At 42.7% G+C, this 20,999-nt stretch overlaps 1 protein-coding gene and 1 long non-coding RNA gene across 2 annotated transcripts in view; one reads left to right on the forward strand and one right to left on the reverse strand.

Moving 5' to 3' along the window:
• The window catches only part of COL5A1 (collagen type V alpha 1 chain), a 238,371-nt gene that overhangs the window by 183,917 nt on the left and 33,455 nt on the right, over window positions 1–20,999 (forward strand). Inside the window, exons 33-42 of the mRNA XM_039506169.1 lie at window positions 4,662–4,706; window positions 5,760–5,813; window positions 7,337–7,381; window positions 8,572–8,625; window positions 9,250–9,303; window positions 13,886–13,939; window positions 16,467–16,574; window positions 17,436–17,525; window positions 17,651–17,704; window positions 19,424–19,531. Of these exons, the coding sequence (XP_039362103.1) occupies window positions 4,662–4,706; window positions 5,760–5,813; window positions 7,337–7,381; window positions 8,572–8,625; window positions 9,250–9,303; window positions 13,886–13,939; window positions 16,467–16,574; window positions 17,436–17,525; window positions 17,651–17,704; window positions 19,424–19,531 (666 nt within the window). The remainder of the gene's footprint in view (window positions 1–4,661; window positions 4,707–5,759; window positions 5,814–7,336; window positions 7,382–8,571; window positions 8,626–9,249; window positions 9,304–13,885; window positions 13,940–16,466; window positions 16,575–17,435; window positions 17,526–17,650; window positions 17,705–19,423; window positions 19,532–20,999) is intronic.
• On the reverse strand, window positions 16,015–17,417 carry LOC120386657. The gene is made up of 2 exons (XR_005589835.1): window positions 17,122–17,417; window positions 16,015–16,554 (listed from the first exon to the last, which is right to left on the reverse strand). It is a non-coding gene; the product is annotated as an uncharacterized LOC120386657 (long non-coding RNA).

The following is a 20,999-nucleotide window of genomic DNA, read 5'->3' on the forward strand; positions in this document are numbered from 1 at the left end:
CAGGGACTGAAATAGTCTTTCCAACTCATTATTTAAGCTACCCAAATGGCTTCTTGAGTCATTTAAAAAAAAAAGGGCACATGAAACATATAAGCACCAACTGCAGACCCTGCAGACCTCTCTGACCCCCATTGCCGACCGCTAAATTCCAATGCTGTTGAAAACATACAGAGATGTGAAAGCTTTCAACCCTTGAGAGACCTCTCCTAACTGTTTAAACTATACAACAGTACCACAAAGCTTCAGAAAAAAGGACCTTTGACTTCTTATGACTTCCTTTAGCTCTCGCATGTTAAATATATTGATAGTTTTGACAAGTGCGTATAGCAGGCAGCATGCTCATTAGACAGTAGCTTCATCTAAGATCTGTTTTGTATGGCAGATACATTTCCTTTGAGCTTCAGTAAGAAGCAATGTTTCAGTGAGGTCTAGGTCAAACCCACTGAATAATGATGTGCAATTGCACTACTAATCAGTTTAGCAAACAGGGCCTAAATCCATCTCTTTTGGGAAAGACCTTGAGCTGATTTGGTTAAAGGAATGGGAGGCTGCCTGGTTATTCAAAGAGAGAGGCTGGCATTTCAAAGAGAGCAAGCACAGGGACTAAAACATACACCGGAGCGTTTATTTGTATCTCCGTCCTTCCCAATGGACCAAACGGATTTGGAATCAAGCGCATTCAGAACAAATGAGAACTCATCAATGCCTCTGAAGAAAAAAAGGCACATTAGTCAACAGGTCCGAGTGCTCCACCAGTGATTCCAGCCTGGAAACCCCATGTGTTCCTTTCTGGTACTCCCATCTCTGCAGCTTCCTCTCAGCTGCCCCCTGACTCTGCTATTCCTCTGACAGCCCCCCAGCACTCTCCTCATTCAAATCACTGCTTCCTTGGTACCCAAAAGAAACGAGTTTAGAATAATCACAACAGACAAGCCAACAACCGTCTAAAATACTTGGATTTCTCAGGGTAGCCTGGTTTCTAACGATGAGTTAGAGACTATTTCAGCTGATATTGAGCAAAAAGATGGCTTTTATGGTTTGGAACTTGGGAGATCTGGGTTTGATACCTGGTTCTGCCACAGACTTCCTCTGTGACATTGGGCAAGTCATTTAAACTCTTTATGCCTCATTTTCCCCATCCATAAAATGGGAATAATAATGCTGCCTTTTCCCCAGCCTTGTCTCTTTGGATTGTAATCTCATTGGGGCCGTGAATGTGTCTGACTCTGTGCATGTACAGCATCTAGCACAATCTCGGCTGTAGCTTTCAGGGGATACCACAAATCATAAATACTAACAACACACAGATTGGAAGTGCTTGGGGCTGGCGCTGTCTTTTATTACTGTTCAGGTCACAGCCAGGTCCTGTGTTCACTCCTGGACTAAACAAATTATAAATGATACAAATGAATGCATTTATTAAGATCTTGAGTAGTATGGAGAGAAGCACAGATGTTTCAACAAGGGCTCGTTTCTACAAACGTGCTCTGAGTTTGAATTTCAGTGGTCTTGGTGTCTGCAAACCTCTATTCACATGATGCATCCTGACTCAGGAGATTAGACTCATTGACCAACACCATGTTCCAATTTGGCCACCAATGGGTGGGATTTTTCTAAAGCACTTAAGGCAGTTGTCTCCTACTCCTATTAAAAGCCAGTTGAAGTTGATTCACTGACTCCCTTAGGCAGTGTGAAAATCTCACCATAAATCCATATTTAGACACCCAAATAAGTGGCTTGATTTATAGGGCTGGCTGGAAAACAACAATTCTATTTGTGCAGAAAAGGTTGAGGTTTTTTGGATTTGTTTTTGTTTTGATGTAGAATGAAATTAAGACATTTTAAAATATTTTGCAAGAAAGATGTGCTCCAGGATAGCTAATAGCTTAGTGGTTAGAGTATGCACCTGCGAGGTAGGAGATCTATTGGTCAAGTTCCCATTTGCTTGATTTGGAGCAGGGACTTAAATCTGAGTCTTTCACCTCTCGACTGAGTTCCCTAAACACCAAGCTATTGTGGTCTCTCTCTTGGACCAGAAATTCCATCCTGGACCTCAGAAATCTTCTCAGTGAAAGTTCTCTTGAAACTGTTATGTTTCTGGGAAAAGTTTCAGTTTCAACAAAAAAAGTTTAATCAAAAAATTTTCACCCACCTTTGCTGATTTTTCAAAGTCTGAGTTTCCACAGCTCTTAGAAGGGTGAACAAGAAGTCCTAGCAGATTATCCTCCTCCAGTAGGAACTGTAGGTTCTCAGCACTTCTGAAACCCATGTCTAAAGGTACCTAAATAATAATCTTGTTCTAGGTGGATTGCTTTGGGCATACATATTTGAAAAACTTGGCCGGTGTGCCTTTACAGTGCAATATAAATGATTAGTAATAGCAATAGCAATGCACAGTGATGTATCAATGATTAACAATAGCGAAAAGCAGTGCAAAAATTGTGTATAGCATCAGCAGTTTTAACAAAGGATCATATGATAGGCGGCAATGAGGATGTATGTACCCACTTACACCATGTCTGAATTTAGCCCCCTGTATTTAAAGAGAAGCCAGCCAGGAAATTTCTTCATTTTTGTTGTTGTTGTTGAAGTGTTACTGTGATGATCATTCCAGGAAAAGTGAATTCATGACCAGCAAAATACGACACGGCTCATTTTAGTAGACTTAAAAACAAACTGACTCCAAACATGCTCTAACGCCTGTTCCGATGGTTAATAAATGCCAAATAAGTAAAGTCACAATTTGGAAATGGTGGATTTGGGGCAGAAAACCAAAAGCAGTAATTTAAGCACCTATAATGCCAACATGGGAGAAATGTCACTCATTCTCTTCCGTCTGAATCTATGGCCAGATATAATATTGGACCACTGGTCCAAAATAAGAACATTCAATCCACTACTGTTTTGTTGATCACTTGACATTAACCAGAACATCGATTTCAGAGAGAAAGAACAAGGCCACTCCTTTTCTTCTAGGCCCATGGTAATGGAGTTTTATATGATGTTAGATTTAGGACCCAGCCACCTCTGTTTTTTTCCTGTCCGATTTAATCGTAGTCTCCTGTTACAGGAAACTGAGTTCATCTGTCAGATCTCATAAGCCTGCTGTTGTCACTGCTGCAAAAACATGACTTATTTAGTACCAGGTCTGCAAAGATGAAGAAAGGCGTGTGACTATGTGGGGCAGCTTAATTGGCTGGTGTTGCATAAAATAATTGCCTAGGTCAGGGTTCCAGTGCTGCTGCTGTCATTTCTAAATATTTAACTACACAAGTCTTACCCACATCCACTTAAATCAACCTGTCGCCTTCACGCATCTATACAATGCAGCCCACCGTTGTTTAGTATTGCCTGGCGGAAATAGAAGCTTTCCAGGTGCAATGCAGTAGATGCAAAGGGAAAAGAGGAGATCAGCAAAACAGTGAAATAGCTGCTGTAAGTAATTAAGTTTATTCTTTAACTGTGTTTATTTGCTATTTCATGAAAGGGACTGGCTGGTGCAAGAACCTGTAATAGGATACTGTGTTTTTCACAGCTAGGTCACCCATTCATATCTAGTCCAACAGTTATTCCCACCTGGTGACTGTTCACTGGAGTGAGATGTATTGGTGGACAGAAGTCAGTCCTTCTTGGACAGCTGACTGCAGCTGGTACTAACTGGCGTTCTATTTGGTAGAGACCAAAATCTTGAATAGGCCTGGAGAATAAACGGTCCCCTGTCCTTTGAATGTGGTCTCATCTGGTCGGGATATAGACTCATCAGCTGGGCATTTAACTGCTGCTCCCCAGGTTCTGCCAGAATCCTTTCTAGGGGCCTGATCCAAAGTGGATTCACTTTGATGTCAGTGCCCTAGAGACTGCAGTTTTCTTCATGGACAAATGGCCTTTTTTAATGACTTTTTTCATATAAAAAATTGTCAACATTTTTCTAAACAAAAAAGTGCCTTTTTTTCCATCAACAGTGTTACCAAAGCGTGTTAGAAATGTTTTGATCGGTAGATTTAAAAAGTTCTATAACTGATTTGATAATGTTTGCAAGATTTAAAAGGAAAAAGAAGCAATTTGAACCTCTGAAACAATCCCAAATCAACCCATTTCAAATGCTTTGAAATGAAAACAACTTTCAGGAATCAACATTTTTTTGTAGAAATAGGTTTACATGTCTTTGACCAGCTCTAGAAATAGCTGTTCCTCTGGATTTACCTGTTCGTTGTCATTGTAAGGCATGTGAAGAGAGACTCTTGAGCAGGAGAAGATTTTAAATAAATAAATACCATATCCCTCTGTGAAAGATAATACCCTCCTGAGAATCAGTATAGCTTAGAGAGGAGAAAAACAGATGTTCTACCTGCCAGTTCCAATTATCATGTCAAGTTTCATCAGAGCATTCAGATTACAATCTAGCCTGTTCAAACATCACAAAAGGCAAATAAATGTAATTTGAGGTTTCACTCTGCATAACCCTTGTTTTCCTTTTATTGAAAACAAAAATCAAAAGAAAATTATGTCACAGAAGCTGCTGGGGCCCGTCATCTGCTTGTTTCCTGTTCAGTGACCCCACAGGTGTGTTCATTCCATGCGAGCTCGGCCATTGAATGAATGCTGCAGCACAGCCGTAAATGTTGTGTAGTTGGTTACAGATGTCTTCTCTTTGATTCCAGGGTACGCCTGGCAAACCAGGTCCAAGGGGGCAACGAGGTCCAACGGTAATCATGCATTTTTCCTAACAATACCTTCCAAAGGCATGTTTCTAAGATTATACATGTGGGTGGAAGAATTAGGTAGGTGCCCTGATCCTAGTGAAAACCATTAGGAGTTAGGCACCTTCGTGTCTAGAAATCTCCCCATAGTGGAAGACCCAAACCAAAACCCCAGATCTCACTCCTGCAACTGGGGGGTGTTAGAAATATAGTTCTAGATCTGAATTTTGCAAACTGTTTCCTGTCCATCTGAAAGGCCAACCAAAACCAAACCCTTAGATTTTAGGAAAGTTTGAAACCCAGGTATCCAAATGTGGCTCATCTCCACTTAAAAATATAAAACATACACTGGCACCAGGTCCTGAACTGATGTAAATCAATGGGTGAAATCCTGGCCCTATGGAATTCAGTGGAAGTTTCGCCATTTATTTCATCCAGTGTCTTCAGTGGACCTGTGTTGATTGCATCTGCTGAGGCTATGAATCAGCTTAATTCCCTCCTTGATTTTTCTACAGTGTCTCTCAAATGGAGACGGGCCAGAACTGGAATATTTTTAGCCTAATTCCTCTCTTTTTCCTTTCCCTCATCTCCCATCAACATTGGTGGTTCGGGTAGAATGGAACCCAGATCCAAACCATTATAGAGATGTATGTAACTGAAACCTTCTGACCCAAACCCTGCATGTTTTACCCGTGTGAGCCATTTCATTGAAGTCTCTAGAACTGTTCCAGTGAATAAAGTGAGCAGGGTTTGGCTCTTTAGTTGATTTTGATGGGATGGGGGTAGTGGAACCTAGAGCCTGCCTTTTGCTTTGGTAAATTGACTACTGAGATTTTACCAAAGCCAAACCTGGTTTCCTTGGCCCACGCTAAGGTTTCTCTCTAGCGAAGTATTTGAACTCATGAGTCATCCCATTGACTTCAGTGGGACTGCTCGTTGGCTTAGTGTTACTCATGTGCTGAAGTGCTATGCTAGATCAGGGCCTGAGAATCAGACTAGCGCTTGTGCAGCAGGAAGTGCTGGAACGTTGGATGACTTGTTCATTTGTGTCTTTTTAAGGGTCCACGCGGTGAAAGAGGTCCGAGGGGCAGCACTGGAAAGCCTGGCCCTAAGGTAGGTTTTAGGAGCCTTTGAATGTAATTGAAAATATCATTGTGTTTTAAGGAATAGCTGCGTGTAAAATTCCTGGTCCCGTACTATCCATATTCCTTTCCTCCGGAGAAAATGTTCCACTATGAAAGGCTGGAGTAACTAACAATCATTACCCAACCAAATGTCTCCTGCTTAGAGACAATGAGACAGGGATCCTGGGTTCTATTCCCAGCACTGCCGCCGACCCCAAAACGTGACCTTGGGAAAGTCACGTAAACTGCCTTCATTTCTCCATCTGTAAATGGGATAATAATACTCACCTGCCTCACAGGGTTATAGGAAGACTTAATTAATTTGAGTTATCAACTCATGTTGAAATCATTTGAGAGAAGGCTAAATAGAAGTGCTATGTAGTGTTGTTACTTAATGCTTCTTTACATAATAAGCAGAATTTGTCAGCTAGTCACGTCGTTATTCCCTGATAAAAGTTCTTAAAAAAACAACACACCCGCATCCTTATTTTGCAGTCTTGAGGTGGGCATGACACTCCCTAACAACGAAATCAGGCTTCAGATTGTTAGTCCGGACCCCAGACTTCAGCTGATCTTAAACGCTTTGACTCCTTACCCGACACACGACTGTAAAATGGGTGTAAGCTATCTTGATAGTTACGGACTCCTGAAAATGTGCCTGGCTCACATTGTGGTGGGGGAAGAGGGTGTGCCTTTCGTGCATAAACTCAGTTCCTTCAGGAGCTTTTATTCTCCCACGGTGAGATTCACCCCCGTGCTGAGGACCAGCCCACATCCCACTTAGTCCTTTCTGTGAGGACTTAAGCAGAACTTCAGGTGATACATAGACCTTTCATTGGCCCCTCTGCAAAGGAGCAGATTTCACCGTAGGGTAACAGGAACTGATTCAGATGACCACAACTGTAGAATTCTTTAAACAAAACAGCGCTGTTTATGAAGATTGATGGTCTCCCATTGGCTAGCGCATGCAATAGGCATTGTTCTCTAAGCCAGCCAGGAGTCAGAGGGTCAATTACACCACGGGTAAGCCGCTCTGCTGTGCCAGAATCCGCTAGATAAACTGATTAAGTCAATATCAATCGCTTGGCATAATGGCAATAAAGCCTTTGTAATGAAACATTGTTGCAGCAGCACTGGCTGCTTTAAAAATAAATGTCTCGGCTTTGTGTCAACATTAATTTTTGATAAGTACTTTGGCTTTGCCGCAGCATTTATCTCACAGAATGAGACTATTATCTGGTAGAAATCTCCTAAGCCCACTGACATTATCTATTATCTATTTGTATTCAGCAATGCAAGGGTTCGGAGGGGGCCAGCCGGGGGGGGAGGTGAATCAGTCTGTTGCTCATTTGTCATAGGCCATTGTTTCCAATACAGTATTATTAATAAAGCGGCGGGGAGGATCAGGGACAGAAGCTGAGTGATGGCCCCGTTTTGCCTGGTGCCATTTAGGATCTTTGTGTGAAGTGGCTGAAATGATTGTTAATACCGTGTTTTATTTATTCTTAAAAGGGCAACTCTGGTGGTGATGGGCCCCCTGGTCCTCCTGGTGAAAGGGTAAGATAATCCAGATGTCGCTACAGCAGAAACAATTGAAATGGCTGTTCCTTTAGCAAAGAAGAAAAAGCATGCCTAGAACAGGCCATCTTTAACCACAAAACTGATCTTGAGTCCTGCCAGTACCTACCTGAAACTGGGATCTGTGGACAGCTCACCAAAAGTCATTCAAAAATGTGAAATTCTGGTTAAAAATAAGGGATGAAATTCACCCTTGTGCAGGCAGCCAGCACAAAGCCTAGGTACCACTTAAATCCCATTTATCCCTTCAAGACAGGGCTGAAGTGAGACTTCAGTGGTGTATAGTCAAGGTGCTGGACTCTGTAGGGACGAAGGTCACCCATGGTGAAAAGGAAGAGGGAGAAAGAGCTATCCACATTCGTCCATTAACAAAGCTGAGCGCTAGTTCTCTGGAGACATGGCACCTCCAGAATTCCTGTGTCCCTTTTCCAGGTGATCACTACAATGTATAGCTTGGGAACAGTCCAAACAATAGGAGAGTCTTGTTTTTTTCCTTTGTTTCTGTGTTTCTGCCTGTAAATTGTCTATTTGCCAAGGGCAAAGACAAAATTACATTCATCTTCCTCACAGAAAACAATGTCTGTGCTTTTTAGTTACACACCCCATATTTGACATTGTGTGTAAGTGAGGGAGGCGGGGAGGGAATTGTTGATGGCCAGAAAAAAAGGCAAGAGCCAAACTGAAACCTGTAAACATGCTGAATTACTGGAGCTTAGAAAATATCTGTACTCCCCAGTTAAACTGTTGCAGAGGGAAATGCCCCTAAAGTCATAAGATCAATTTGTTTTAGTAAGTCTTTTCATAACGTATTTGAGATACAGATTTTAGTAACTCCTATCTACCTTCCACATCAACCCTGGTGGGAAAAGATCTCATTGCAGAAATGGAGGGAGGTGATCAATAGGTCTAAAGACCCACTTATGATTTACAGCCCCTTTTCCAGTTAGACCAAAGGCTTTGGTACTTTTGCCCAGAGGTATTTATCATTTATGCACTCCCTTTAAGGGTCAAGTTTACTCAGTTACTGCATGCAAGTTACTGATATTTCTTTGGTAGCAAGGCTAGTGCTACATGTCTCTTGTCAATTTGCTTTCCAAACTCCTGAGCTAGTTCACAATAAAATGTGTGTTACGTCTAATGCACTTTTACTGGATTGTTTTGCATCCCAGGGACCGCCAGGACCTCAAGGACCAACTGGATTTCCTGGACCAAAAGGCCCCCCTGTAAGTAACACCCCTTCCAGAATGAGCAAAGAAATATGCTGGGCGTTTTCCATCCAGCTGCTATCACCTTCACCAGTTCAGTCTTAGCTTCTTCACTGACAATTGGTTACATACCCAACAAAAGGCATTCGAGAGGCACGCGTGTTAATAGTGCAACAGCTTGGGATTTTAACTAACCAAACAAGATGCTGCTAGTAATATACAATCCACTCCCTAAGGACTCCATAACGTTTACAAACCATCAGCCCTCTCTTTGCATCACCTTTACACCTACAACAGCAATGTGCCCAGAGAAGCTCTTTTGGGGGTTCTTCTGGTGGAGTCAGGCCTATTCTCCACCTTTTGATCTAAAGGAAGACTCTCCATTGGTTTCACCATCTTTGGAGGGTCTGTGAAAAAGGGCCAGCTCTTGCAAGGCTCTGAATGAGCCCAAATCCCATTGAAACAAATGGGAGTTGAGGATACTCAGCATTTTGGACGGCTGGGTCCAAACATGAGCAGATCTGATTCCATCCGGTGGAAAGCGTTGGTACTGCTATGCACACACCAACCAGTATGGTACAATTTAACGGGGTACTATTGGAAACCTGTTCAAATTCCTTGTTGTTCTTTTTTCTTCTTTAGGGTCCACCAGGGAAGGATGGATTGCCTGGTCACCCCGGACAGAGAGGTGAAACTGTAAGTAGCTGGAAACCTTGGGTAGATCATTAGTCCTGAGTCTGTCTTGCTGGTTGGTTCATCTAAACCCTTCTGTGTAGCTGAGGAAATGTTGCCACATGTTTTATTCCAACGGTTTGTGTTTCTTCAACTACACGGGAAGGTCTATGGGAATCAACACCTTTTTGAGCAGGACTGATCAGTCTAATGATGAATTGCAGGAAGGCCACCCATTCTGCTTCTCTCTCTCTTTTTCTCCCTCCCCTCCCCCCATCACTCTGTCATGCATAGGGAAGACACCAGCAAACAGATACAATGAGAGCAATCCTTCAGCTCTTACACTTCTATAATGTGCACTTAAATCAGTGGAGAATTTGCGTGTGTAAGAGCTGCAGGATCAGGTAAGTGGGTATTGACTTCTGATTAGGACATTTCAACTTCCACTCTAGAGTGGTAACAATTTGCTGAGGTCATCTGTGTATCAACAGAATAATACAAGTAAGAAAGTATCATATTGTTGGCACTTGCTTTTATAGTATAGGAAAATGGAGAAAAAGATGCAAAGTCATACCAGTTGGTTTCCATGCAGTCCCAATGGTCATACTCCCTCTGTAACTCCAATGATCTACACTTCTGATCTTGCCTTTGCCACTTAAGAGGGGAACGATAGTCTATTTCTTTGGACAGCTCTTTGCTGGACTTTTATGGTAACTGTCCATGTTCTCTCTCTCTCTCTCTCTCTCTCTCTCATTACTTCCCAAATTTTAAAATGTCTGTGCTCTGATTACATTGTAAAGCTATTCGAGGTCTGTGATATCACATGTTTTAATTTGAATAGGATTCATCCTTTTCATCAGAGGAAAATATTTAACACTACAGTTGCTTAGGTCAATGGTCAGTTTTCTCAGCACTTCTATCTGTTCTTCCACCTAGAACGCCGAGAATAAATTCTACTTTTCCTTCTTAGAACATCACACTCCCAGCATGAAGAACTATTGCACAGCAATAGGGAATTCCAGTGCAGTTTTGGTGTGTGCATATCTGGAGGAAGGCTAGTCGTGGCCAAAGTTATTGGCTGTTTTGTTTGCTCATTTTCATCAGGAAGGTGAAATCCTGACATCATTGAAGTCAGTGGGAATCTGGGAACTCAATAAGTCGTCTGTGTTTTCTGTATATGCCCGTGTATGCAGCACACTCACATCTACCGCCTTTAGCAGACTAGTAAGAATGGCATCCCCACTGATGCTGCCCTTTATCTAAAGCAACTCAAGGGGACCAGGCAACGTTTTGCCCAAGCCCTCAAGATAACCATATGCTAAATGTGGCTGTGACTCAAGGAGTGGCTCCTGGCTGTCTAGTTACCCTGTTGTGTATTCTCTCTCTTTATATGCATACCGCTTTATCAATTTTAAAGGATTTTATTATGCAGATGTAAGCATTGTTTCTCACCAAAGGAGAATGATGAGGCATGAAGAAGGTATGACAATATGGCTGTTTTCTTTGTCCTTTGGGAAAGTTTGCATAAAGGATGTTCTGCAGCAAAAATGTATATTCTTCCAATGTAAATTTTTGGATGCAGTGATTCATAACGTTCTGTTTTGCCTCTTTTGGGTGCCTTTCTTCAGCTGGTGGTGATCCAACTCATTTGCTGCTGTTATAATTATGCTTCAATCAACATTGCATGCTGCATGCTAGCAGATAGATGGCCGTTTGTTTGGTATTTCATTTATGGGAAAAATAAAACCTCTCTACTGAGCTTTGCATTTTTCTTCACTGCCCTTCCTGGCAGATAAGCTTTAAAAAGGCTTTGCATATTATGCATTTTTCCCCTGACTTATCACAGAAAAGTTTAATTAATTTGCCTGGCATTTGGATAAGCACGGCAATGCAAATACGGTGACGTGCAACGCTATACATTTATGTACAGTCGTTAAGAGTGGCTTTGTAGTGACACACATGGTAATTTAGATCAGTAAAGCTATATTCTCAGATTAATGTAAAGGTGAACTGAAAGGTTTGACCTGCTGAGGTCGAAAGGTGGCATTTAGTTTCTCTGACATCATCAATAATTCCAGGAGGGACACCTGAATTCAAGTACGCCGCAGGCTTTATTCTGCTTGCATCTGATGTCATCAGCTGTTGTAGAAAAAACCAACAGAGCATCACACTCCACGCTTGGCATGTAAATGAAGGAACAATTGGCTTTCAAATAGCTTGTTCAAACCCTTGTTTAGCTGTAGTTTTCTTCATCTTATTCTGCTGATGATTTGCCAATACTAGGCAATTGCTTTCAGAAAAAACATTTCAATTCACCTTTGACTGGAACAAGCCCTGCAGGTTTAATGTTTGTTGTATATTCTGCTAGGGGATCAAACATACAAGTCACGCAAGGACCAGTCTGCAGAAGTAACCTCCAATGTTGTGCCTTCAGTTGTACAAGCACAAATACTTGCAGGCCCATTTTTTATAACTCATACACCATCTCTTGCTGCCTTTCAATATATACTGTACACTAAACGGGCAAGTACAGTGCTTGAATTCACGAAGCTTGAATTCTCAGGATTAATGCACCTGACCAAATCAATATTATTAAACTCATTCAGAGATCTTGTTTTCATTGTTGCTCTGTTTCCTTATGCCCTTATGAGAAAGGGATGGGAAGTAGGAGGAGATGAACAGAAAAACAGATGAAATAATGGTTCCAAACTGGTAGCTGGGCTGGAGCACTCTATACCGGCATGCAAGAGATCCCAGTTAGGGTCCATATTCCACTTCCCTTTCAGTCCAGCATGCATTAGGGATGCTGAAGCATCTTTGGATACTTGGTCATGATGTCAGGTTTAAAATTTGAGGTGTATAAAATGGAGAGAATCATAAGGATCCTTGTTCGAGTTTCAGGCAGGGACTTGGAGAAAACCCTTCCTCCTCCTCCTCCCCCCCCCAAAAAAAGGAGAGATGGCTGAAATATTTTGCATTTTCCAAATTTGGTGATTTTTATATTTTCCCATAACTGCCCCACTCATTCTGTGATCTGCAAGCATCTAGAGTTGTGCTCAGTAGCTGTCTAGCATGTCAGAGTAGTGTTGGTTTAAAACAGGAGGTCTCAGACTTTTGTACTGGTGACCCCTTTCACACAGCAAGCCTCTGAGTGTGACCCCCCCTTATACATTAAAAACACTTTTTTCTATATTTAACACCATTAGAAATGCTGGAGGCAAAGCGGGGTTTGGGGTGGAGCCTGACAGCTCGTGAACCCCCGTGTAATAACCTCATGACCCCCTGAGGGGTCCCGACCCCTAGTTTGAGAACCTCTGGTTTAAAACCTGTTTATCCATCTTCTGTGGCAGAAAGAAGCTCCATCTAAGACCCTTGAAAATAATGTTGATTAATCACAAATGCAGGCTACAGAATTAATGTCAGTAGTGCATCCTCTGAAGAATTACCGAGGTACCTTGAAAATCTCAGAAAGAGTCTTGATGGCTACAGTACATGGACCATAGTTACTCCTTAAATAACAACTTAACTAATTTGTTCCTAGTGTGAATAACTCGCATTGAGGTCAGTGGAGTTATTTGTATCATATACTCCGTCCTGTGTCAATAGAAGTTACTTGCACCCACATGCAACACATGACATTGTGGATTGGGAGTTTTTAAAGCATGCTTCAGAGCTGAGCTGTATTAATTTTGCTGAACAAGGGCCTTCAAAGTTTGTGAATTTGGTACTGCTCACCTGTAGAGCCCACAAGAGAGTAAGTGCCCAAGAATACCTCTGCATCAATGAAAGGAGAGAAGAATGTTTTCGCAACTTTTCAAGGGGCTGCATTAAACAGCTTCAGCTGGAAGCTGCCAAGATTTCCAAATATAATTTCAGAAAGACACAAAGAGAAATGTGTTTATGGTTTGTTTGTAACAAATGTTGATTAAAAAAAGTAAATAGCATTTGGAAATTCAAACACCACATCCTTGTGCTACTCCGTTAGAACCAGGAAGTGAAACTGACTGTATGCGGAAAGCGAAAGGCAGCAGTCCAGTCTCAAAGCTGGGACTGAGTGAAGCACAAAACAGAAACCAACAGCATAAGCAATGGGAATAAAGGGAATTAGATTTTTAAAATTCCTTCAACTTTAATAATCTCACGTTTTATTACTAAGACCGACAAGGATTTCTCTTTTAATATCTCCTCCAGGTTCACAGATTCTGGGAAAAGTGTTTTACAAATATATATGTCAGGCCAGATTCTCAGATCAGCGTAGTGCCATTGAAATAATAAAGCTCTGCTGATTTATGCCCACTGAGGGTCTTCCCTGTATATGATAAACAACTAGTTCCTTTACTGAGCGTTTCCCCTAGAAATCACAGCCATAGTTGAAAGGGTTTGATAATCTCTTTTTCTTGTTTTGCCCCTGTGAATCAATAGAAAGATATTTCCCATCTCCTGTTTGATTTCCTCCTTTTATTGTCTTTGGGGATTTCCATTCTTTTATAGTCGATAGTAAGTTTTATCAGAGCATGCTGAGCTTGATACTCTCAAGTAGCATGCTGAGATTCTTGTATTACTATGTCTTGTGGCTAATCATGATTCATCTTTCTTTTTAAAACAGGGTTTCCAAGGCAAGACAGGTCCTCCAGGCCCTCCAGGTGTTGTTGGCCCGCAGGTAAGAAATGGACGCAGCATTCACAGCTCACACCTGTTGACACACCACATCAGACTATAGACATTTGTGTTTATCTTAGCTAATAGAACATACAGACCAGAGGCTGGGATTTTCAAAGTGGGGCTATGGAACAGCGATAGGTATTTGGCATCTTTATGTTCCTGGTCAGAGATGGTAGTGAACACCCAAACCTCTCTTTTTTTTCATTGTGTGTTAAATTTAACTCTGAAGTTTTCACTCACCAGCCCAATCTGTCAAGGCATTAGGGATCTCCCAGGATAGAGCTTTTAGGGGAAACTTTCCTCAAAGTCCCTGGGAAGTCATCATGCTCTCATTCTGCTCAGTGAAGTGACTAAAGATTTGCTTCTGTATAACTGAGAGTAAAAGTCCAGGCTCTGATTTTCTTAATGCTGGTGTAAATCAGGTAATGCCTATGAAATTAGTGGAATTACACCGGTTTAAAAATTGGTGTAAGATCACAATCGGGCCCGAAATTTGGCCCATTTGGCATCCTGCCTCCGGTTATAATAGTCCGTATTGTAAGATGTTAAGTAACCAAAGCTTTAAAAGCAATATTGAATGGCTACACAAAATATGGGCACATTGGTACATTTCGTGGCAATGCAACATTTCTGTTAAATGTCATCATAAGGAAATGCATCACTATTTAATGTATTCTTAAAACACTGCTAGAGTCTACAAAACCCTTTCAGCCCCAGTGAAGTCAGTGTGGCTACCTACTTGAATAAGTGTGTGCTGGATCAGTCTCTATAATATAATTTTTATTGCTAAGGTTTTAGAATGAATGGGGACTGATTATATACGAATTCTCCTTGCTTTGATTATATGGGAAGGTGTTCACTGTTTAATTACATAGTAATTAACATGTCTGCTCAGATTAATGGCAAAGTTCAATATTAAAGGGCAAATATATGATTATTTCCATCTTCTAAAACATAAATTTGATTGTGTGGCAATTGCATTTGGATCTACTAAGTATAATTAGTGTAATATGCAGGACTGTGGCCTCACTGTTTATCATTCAACCTACAGTAAGTGTCACCCTGCACTTTATCAAGACACACAGAATCCCCTTACAATTACATGGTAAAATTCAAAGTAAATACATGATTCTATGTGAATCATATGTTATCAAACACCATCATTAAAGGATTAATTACCACCGAGTAACATTTTTCTTCATATCAGAATCTACTTTACGACAGAAATTCCAGCATAATTCCTGTGTTGTGTTCTGTTCTATATCTGTTGTTATACCATGCTCAGCACCATTAGTCCTCATGTATAGTACTTAGGTGATCAATAATTATCTCATGTAGTCATAAAGTTAATCAATTATTTATGCCCAGTACAAGAAAGACATGGCAGGTTATAGTGCACTTTGGAAACTTTCCAATAAAACCTTAAGCATAATAATAATGTTGCAATTTATACAGCTACTATCATTCTGAAGAATCCTACCACACCTAACAAACTGATATACAAACTGTACAGAGATGCAGTTTTATCCTACACTGGAATGAAGTCCCTCCCGAAGTAAAACTGAGTGTCTTATTAACAGTGCACAGTGACACTGTTAGGACAATGAAGTGAAGAAAATGCTGTAGCCAGTTGAAACTTCAAGGGGAAGTTAGATAGAACGAACAAAATTGCCTTTTCTGGATAACAATGCAAAACAAGTATGTAACTGAAAATAAGACAAATGGTAGCTGTCCATTGTGGTCAATAAAAATACTACAACTGAGCAAAACCAAGTAGGAGCTATATGAGCCTTCCTGATGTTTCTTTTCTAAAGTTGGTGCTTGAGTAATAGGACGTTGATGTGGTGTGGCTCCTCTGACCTAGTTTAGGTGATCTCTACGAGGAATGCTCCATGCATTTGATATGATGGTTTTCAGTTTTGGGTGGTAAAAGTGGCCTGAATGAACATGGTGACCTTTCAGTGCACTTGTTGTTTCAGTGTTACAGACCCAGGTAATGGAAATGCTGCCTTAGTGAATTAAAAGTGGCAGCTGTGGAGGGAGAACAAAAGATACACATTACGAACGACAAACTTCATCTGATTGTGTTTATTGAAGAACTCCAAGGGAATTAGCTTTCCATTTACAGTGCCTTCCCGAAGATTGCACTAGCCTCCCCCGAAAACATCGCTGGCAGAAGAAAAAGAGAGTCTGAAATGGGGTCCACATGTTTTACAGAGATAAGCCATGCTTGGGCACCAGCATCTGCAGCTTTTCAGTCATGAATGAGGGTTGCCAGATTTAACTAGGGCCGTCCTAAGAGTCACTGGAGTTGCTGGAGACTGGCCTCACTCGCAGTGCCAGCGAGCTTGATAGCATGCTCAGTCCTAGCACCTCTGGGGGTGGGTATTAGCAGGAAAGGGCTGCCCATTAAAGGGGATGGATGGGTACAGCTGTGAATGGCATTCACTGATCTACAGACTTTTCTCATTCTTTGTTTCTCTAGTATTGAACTGTTCCCTCAGTATCTCTTGGTCTTTTCTTAGGGTCCTACAGGAGAGACGGGTCCAATGGGTGAGCGTGGGCATCCAGGTCCACCGGGTCCACCAGGTGAGCAGGGTCTACCTGGCCTGGCTGGAAAGGAAGGAACCAAGGTACATTGTTGGTACATTTGATCTGACTTCATATTCATTCAGAGCTCAGATATGCATTGGAGCATAATGTTCAGGCAACAGGGATGGAGGAGAGGACCAGTTCTGGTTAGAATCAGGCTCATTCATTCTGTCTGAGTAATGAATGACCCCTGGGGGTCTGACTGGATAACACTGAGAGGTTAATTTTCAGAAGTACTGTCATACACCTCTAGCAACCTGGCTGCAAGTGCAGACTAGGTACTGGGAGCTGAACTGACTGAGATTGGCATTACAATGCTCTTTGATGGTTTTCAATTTTGGGTGGTAAAAGTTGATCTGAGAACATCCCCCTTTGTGAGCAAACCGTATAGGGTTACATTTCTATTTGTATGAAGTTGGGATGGGCCCAAGCCAGAAACCCCAAACTGTACCACCTGTCCCTCACCTCCAAATTTTGGAATGGCTGGACATGAACCTGGATCAGAATTTCACTATGAACACCTCTCTTGAGAACGAGCTAAACCAGAACTAGGGACCTGAACATGCCGTGAACTTTAGGAGCACAGACTTTCAAAATACAGATCCCACATCCAAACCTGGATCTGAACTCTGCAGCTCCATCCCTGTCAGTGGCTTCTGTAGACAATTACTAGGTGCTTCAGCTATTCATGTTTAACAAGAGGCCAATATGACACGCTGCTGATCAGTTGATCCTGTAGCCAGGGGGAATGTAGATAGATCCTAGGCTGGACAGATGAAGAGATCAACTTCAGAGCAGAAGCTTAGTGTTTCAAATCCTCACAAGAGTTTGTATATCATTACACCCCAGCCAAAAGAGCCAGGCCCTTACTGATTCTAAACTACTAAGCTTTCCCATTACAGGGTGACCCGGGACCTGCCGGCCTTCCAGGAAAAGACGGCCCCCCTGGCTTACGGGGCTTCCCGGGTGAAAGAGGTCTCCCTGGCCCAGTTGTAAGTAAAAGCTCCTCTTGTCCTTCCCACTGGAGTGATGCAATACATAGTGTTATGTGATGCAATATGTAGTACATCATATTTTCCAATGAATGACACTGTTTCTTCTCTCTCTTTGGTTGCAGGGAGCTCTTGGGCTGAAAGGCAGTGAAGGTCCCCCTGGTCCACCAGGCCCAGCAGTAAGTATTGGCTCTTCGTCATTTATTGGCACTACCTAGTACATTACAGGCCTAGTAAGTAACTACTGAGGCCTAATCACTGTTCACAGGCAGTTACCCATTTTCCCTTTTGGTGTTAACTAATCAGTATTTGAGTATCACTTTATTTTAGGAGACACATGTAAAATGGTTCAGTCGCTGTCCTATAACTCTGTTGACCATACATGGTGTGCTGAGGGGACGAGATGGCTCAGGGCATTGGCAACCTGGAGAATGAGCTTTTAGTTCTTCTTCGAGTGCTTGCTCATGTCCATTCCATATTAGGTGTGTGTGCTCGCCACATGCATGCCAGAAGTTTTTTCCCTCAGCAGTATCCGTAGGGGAGTAGCTCTGGTGCCCTCTGGAGTGGCATCTGCATGGCGAGGTATAAGAGGCGCTGCCAGCTCTCCTCACCCTCCGTTCCTTCCCACCCACCAGTGATGGTGCATAGAACGTTCGCTGCTCTTACTAGCATGGCTTAGGCTTCGTTCGGCTGAACTAGAGTTCTTGTAAAGTTAGTGTACATAGCGACAAAGAGTCCTGTGGCATCTTATAGACTAACAGACGTATTGGAGCATGAGCTTTCTCCAGTACGTCTGTTAGTCTAGAAGGTGCCACAGGACTGTTAGTCTGGATCTGTAAAAAGCGACAAACACGGCTACCCCTCTGATACTGAGTGTACATAGTTAGTAGTTGAGGTAGATAGCCCTTAGCAGTAGTTAGAGTTTTGTTAGTCCCGTCGAGGACATAGCCGGGGGATGGGGCATGTCCCAGTCCCCAGGCTTTAAGCCCTGCGAATGGCCCATGCCTGTGAGCGATCTGCATAGTAACTGTCTCAGGTGCTTCAGTGAAGGGCACATAAGTGATATGTGTCGAATCTGCAAGTCCTTTAAACCTAGAACCAAGAAAGAGTGTGAGATCAGACTCAAAGTGCTCCTGATGGAGTCCGGCTCACTCTGGCCCTGGAGCAAAGGTCCGACTCGGCACCCAGCACCATGGCATCGGTGCATAGTGCCCCGCTGGCGACAAGCTGGCACCGATCCCCAGCCAAGAAGTCAATGAAGGTCGGTAGGGGACAGTCCCCAACTCCCTGCAAGGGGACGGACAGGGCTGAGGGCAAGCTAAGACCTGCCCAGGTGGCTCATCTCCTCCATCAGGAAGTCGGCCCTCAGCTCATGTCGAGTGATGCAGCCCACCCCATTCCTTGCCTGGAAGCCCGGACACAGAGACGGGCCTTCATCGGCATTGCCAGTGTAGACTAGCCCTTAGTCACCAGCTTGAAACCTACCCAGGTTTTTGCCCACTGAAAGCTGCCCCAGCTGAGATTCCCCGTTCAGAGCAGCCCTTCCAGAAGAGAATATTCATCATTAAACCCTTATTGCTCAGCTACATTAGCAGTCAAATGGCATGTGCACTCGTTCCAAGCTCTGATCGTGTTTACTCAGCAACTGAGCTCCAGTGCCATCCATTGAAGAACCCAGCCATTCCAGTGATTTTAATTAAAATAAAAATAGGCAGGATCCCTCGGGCGTATAGTGCAGGATTATTGCATGGCAGTCACACCATCACACGCTCTCTTTTACTTACCGACTTTTGCGCTTAATACATTTTCTACGTCCTAATTTTTTAATTTTTCTCCCTCTGTTATTTTTAATACATGTGATGCCTAATGACTGTTCCATTCTCCTCCCCCGCCAACAGGGCTCTCCTGGTGAGAGAGGTCCAGCTGGGTCAGCTGGCCCAATTGGTTTACCAGGAAGACCTGGACCCCAAGGACCTGCAGGACCTGCTGGTGAAAAGGGTGCCCCAGTAAGTATTGTATCCAAGTTAGAGTGGATGAAATATGCCTCTGTGTGTGTGTGTGTCTCTGTGTCCATTCCCCCCTGTCGAAACTCCATGGCAGGCACAGTTGGGGCTAATCCTCTGATTCTATGTTTTTCACGTTGTCTATGAGCCACTTATCCCCTCTACTAAAACCCCAGGCACAGTTAGCTTTCCTGAAGGCAGCAAACATGTTTCAATCCATGGCAGTTATAGAAAAGAAAATCGAACCGACCTATTCAGCTGCTTCCCAACACTGTACCAAGGAGAGATTTCTCTAAAGTTGTATTCTGGGAGACTTAGTAAGTGCTAACTGGTTCTGATATTTTCTCAAAACTGGTGCAACCAGGAGGGTAGGCCTGTGTGTAGTAAATCCTGGATGACTCAGTGCTAGATGAAAGTCAAGTTGTTTTCTTTTGTCCGCAGCCTTGCCAGCTTTTCAAATCGAAATCCTGCTGTGTGGGTGTTGGCAGATTTTGCCATTGTAAGCCCAGGCACTGGAACTGCCACTGTCTGTGCTGTGCGTAAGAATAAACAAGTGAGGCAAGGACAGGCAAAAGAGAAAGGCAGACACATTCCGCTCAGAGCAAATTGCTCTAGGGAACCATCTTTAACGATTCTTTTCATTCGACTGGAGATGTAGGTCTCTGTTGAAGTCGATGGGAGTTTTGTCATTGACTTCTAGGAGAACAAAGCTATGCCGGGGGAGACTGCTTTTGAAAATCTCACCTGTACTGTAGTGGAAGTATTGTCTGTCTCTCCCCTTCCCTTAACCATGTTAGACTGAAGCTACAGGTGAGCCCTGCAGTGGGAATGTGATCTTGCAACATCTTGTTGAATGTCTGTTCTACAGAACGTGTGTATGGTCCAAAGGTCAGAAATGGCTTCAGGCAGAGAGAGAGGGTGTGTGGACTCTATTCTCAAAACAGGTGGTGGAGGTTGAAATGACAGGGCATAATTCCTCTTGGTGAAAAGCACTCTTAGGATGGGTGCCTGGGCAGTTCATTTCACCCTCAGCATTAGACATGAGAACCAAACCACGGCATCTTTAATGTAGATGTTTTCTTCTCTTCCTTTTCCCATGTGTCTTTGTATTTCCTTCTCTTCTAAGACATGCAAAAAAATCTTCTAGTGAGTCAGAACCCAAAGAAAGAGGAAAATAATTGTTGCAATCTACAAAATAGTACTGACAGTGTTCTGTTTGGATAAATACAGACCTGCATGTGTGCTAATGTATCTTTAAACAAAAACGTATATAACTGCATAAGTCACCTTACAATAGTGGTGTTGTAGGTAGAACATAAGAATGATAATACTGAGTCAGACCAATGATCCATCTAGCCCAGTATCCTGTCTCCCGACAGTGGCCAATGCCAGGTGCCCCAGAGGGAATGAACAGAACAGGTCATCACGAAGTGATCCATCCCATCGCCCATTCCCAGCTTCTGGCAATCAG

This window comes from Mauremys reevesii, linkage group 19 (assembly GCF_016161935.1).
Source record: "Mauremys reevesii isolate NIE-2019 linkage group 19, ASM1616193v1, whole genome shotgun sequence".
NCBI lineage: Eukaryota > Metazoa > Chordata > Testudines > Geoemydidae > Mauremys > Mauremys reevesii.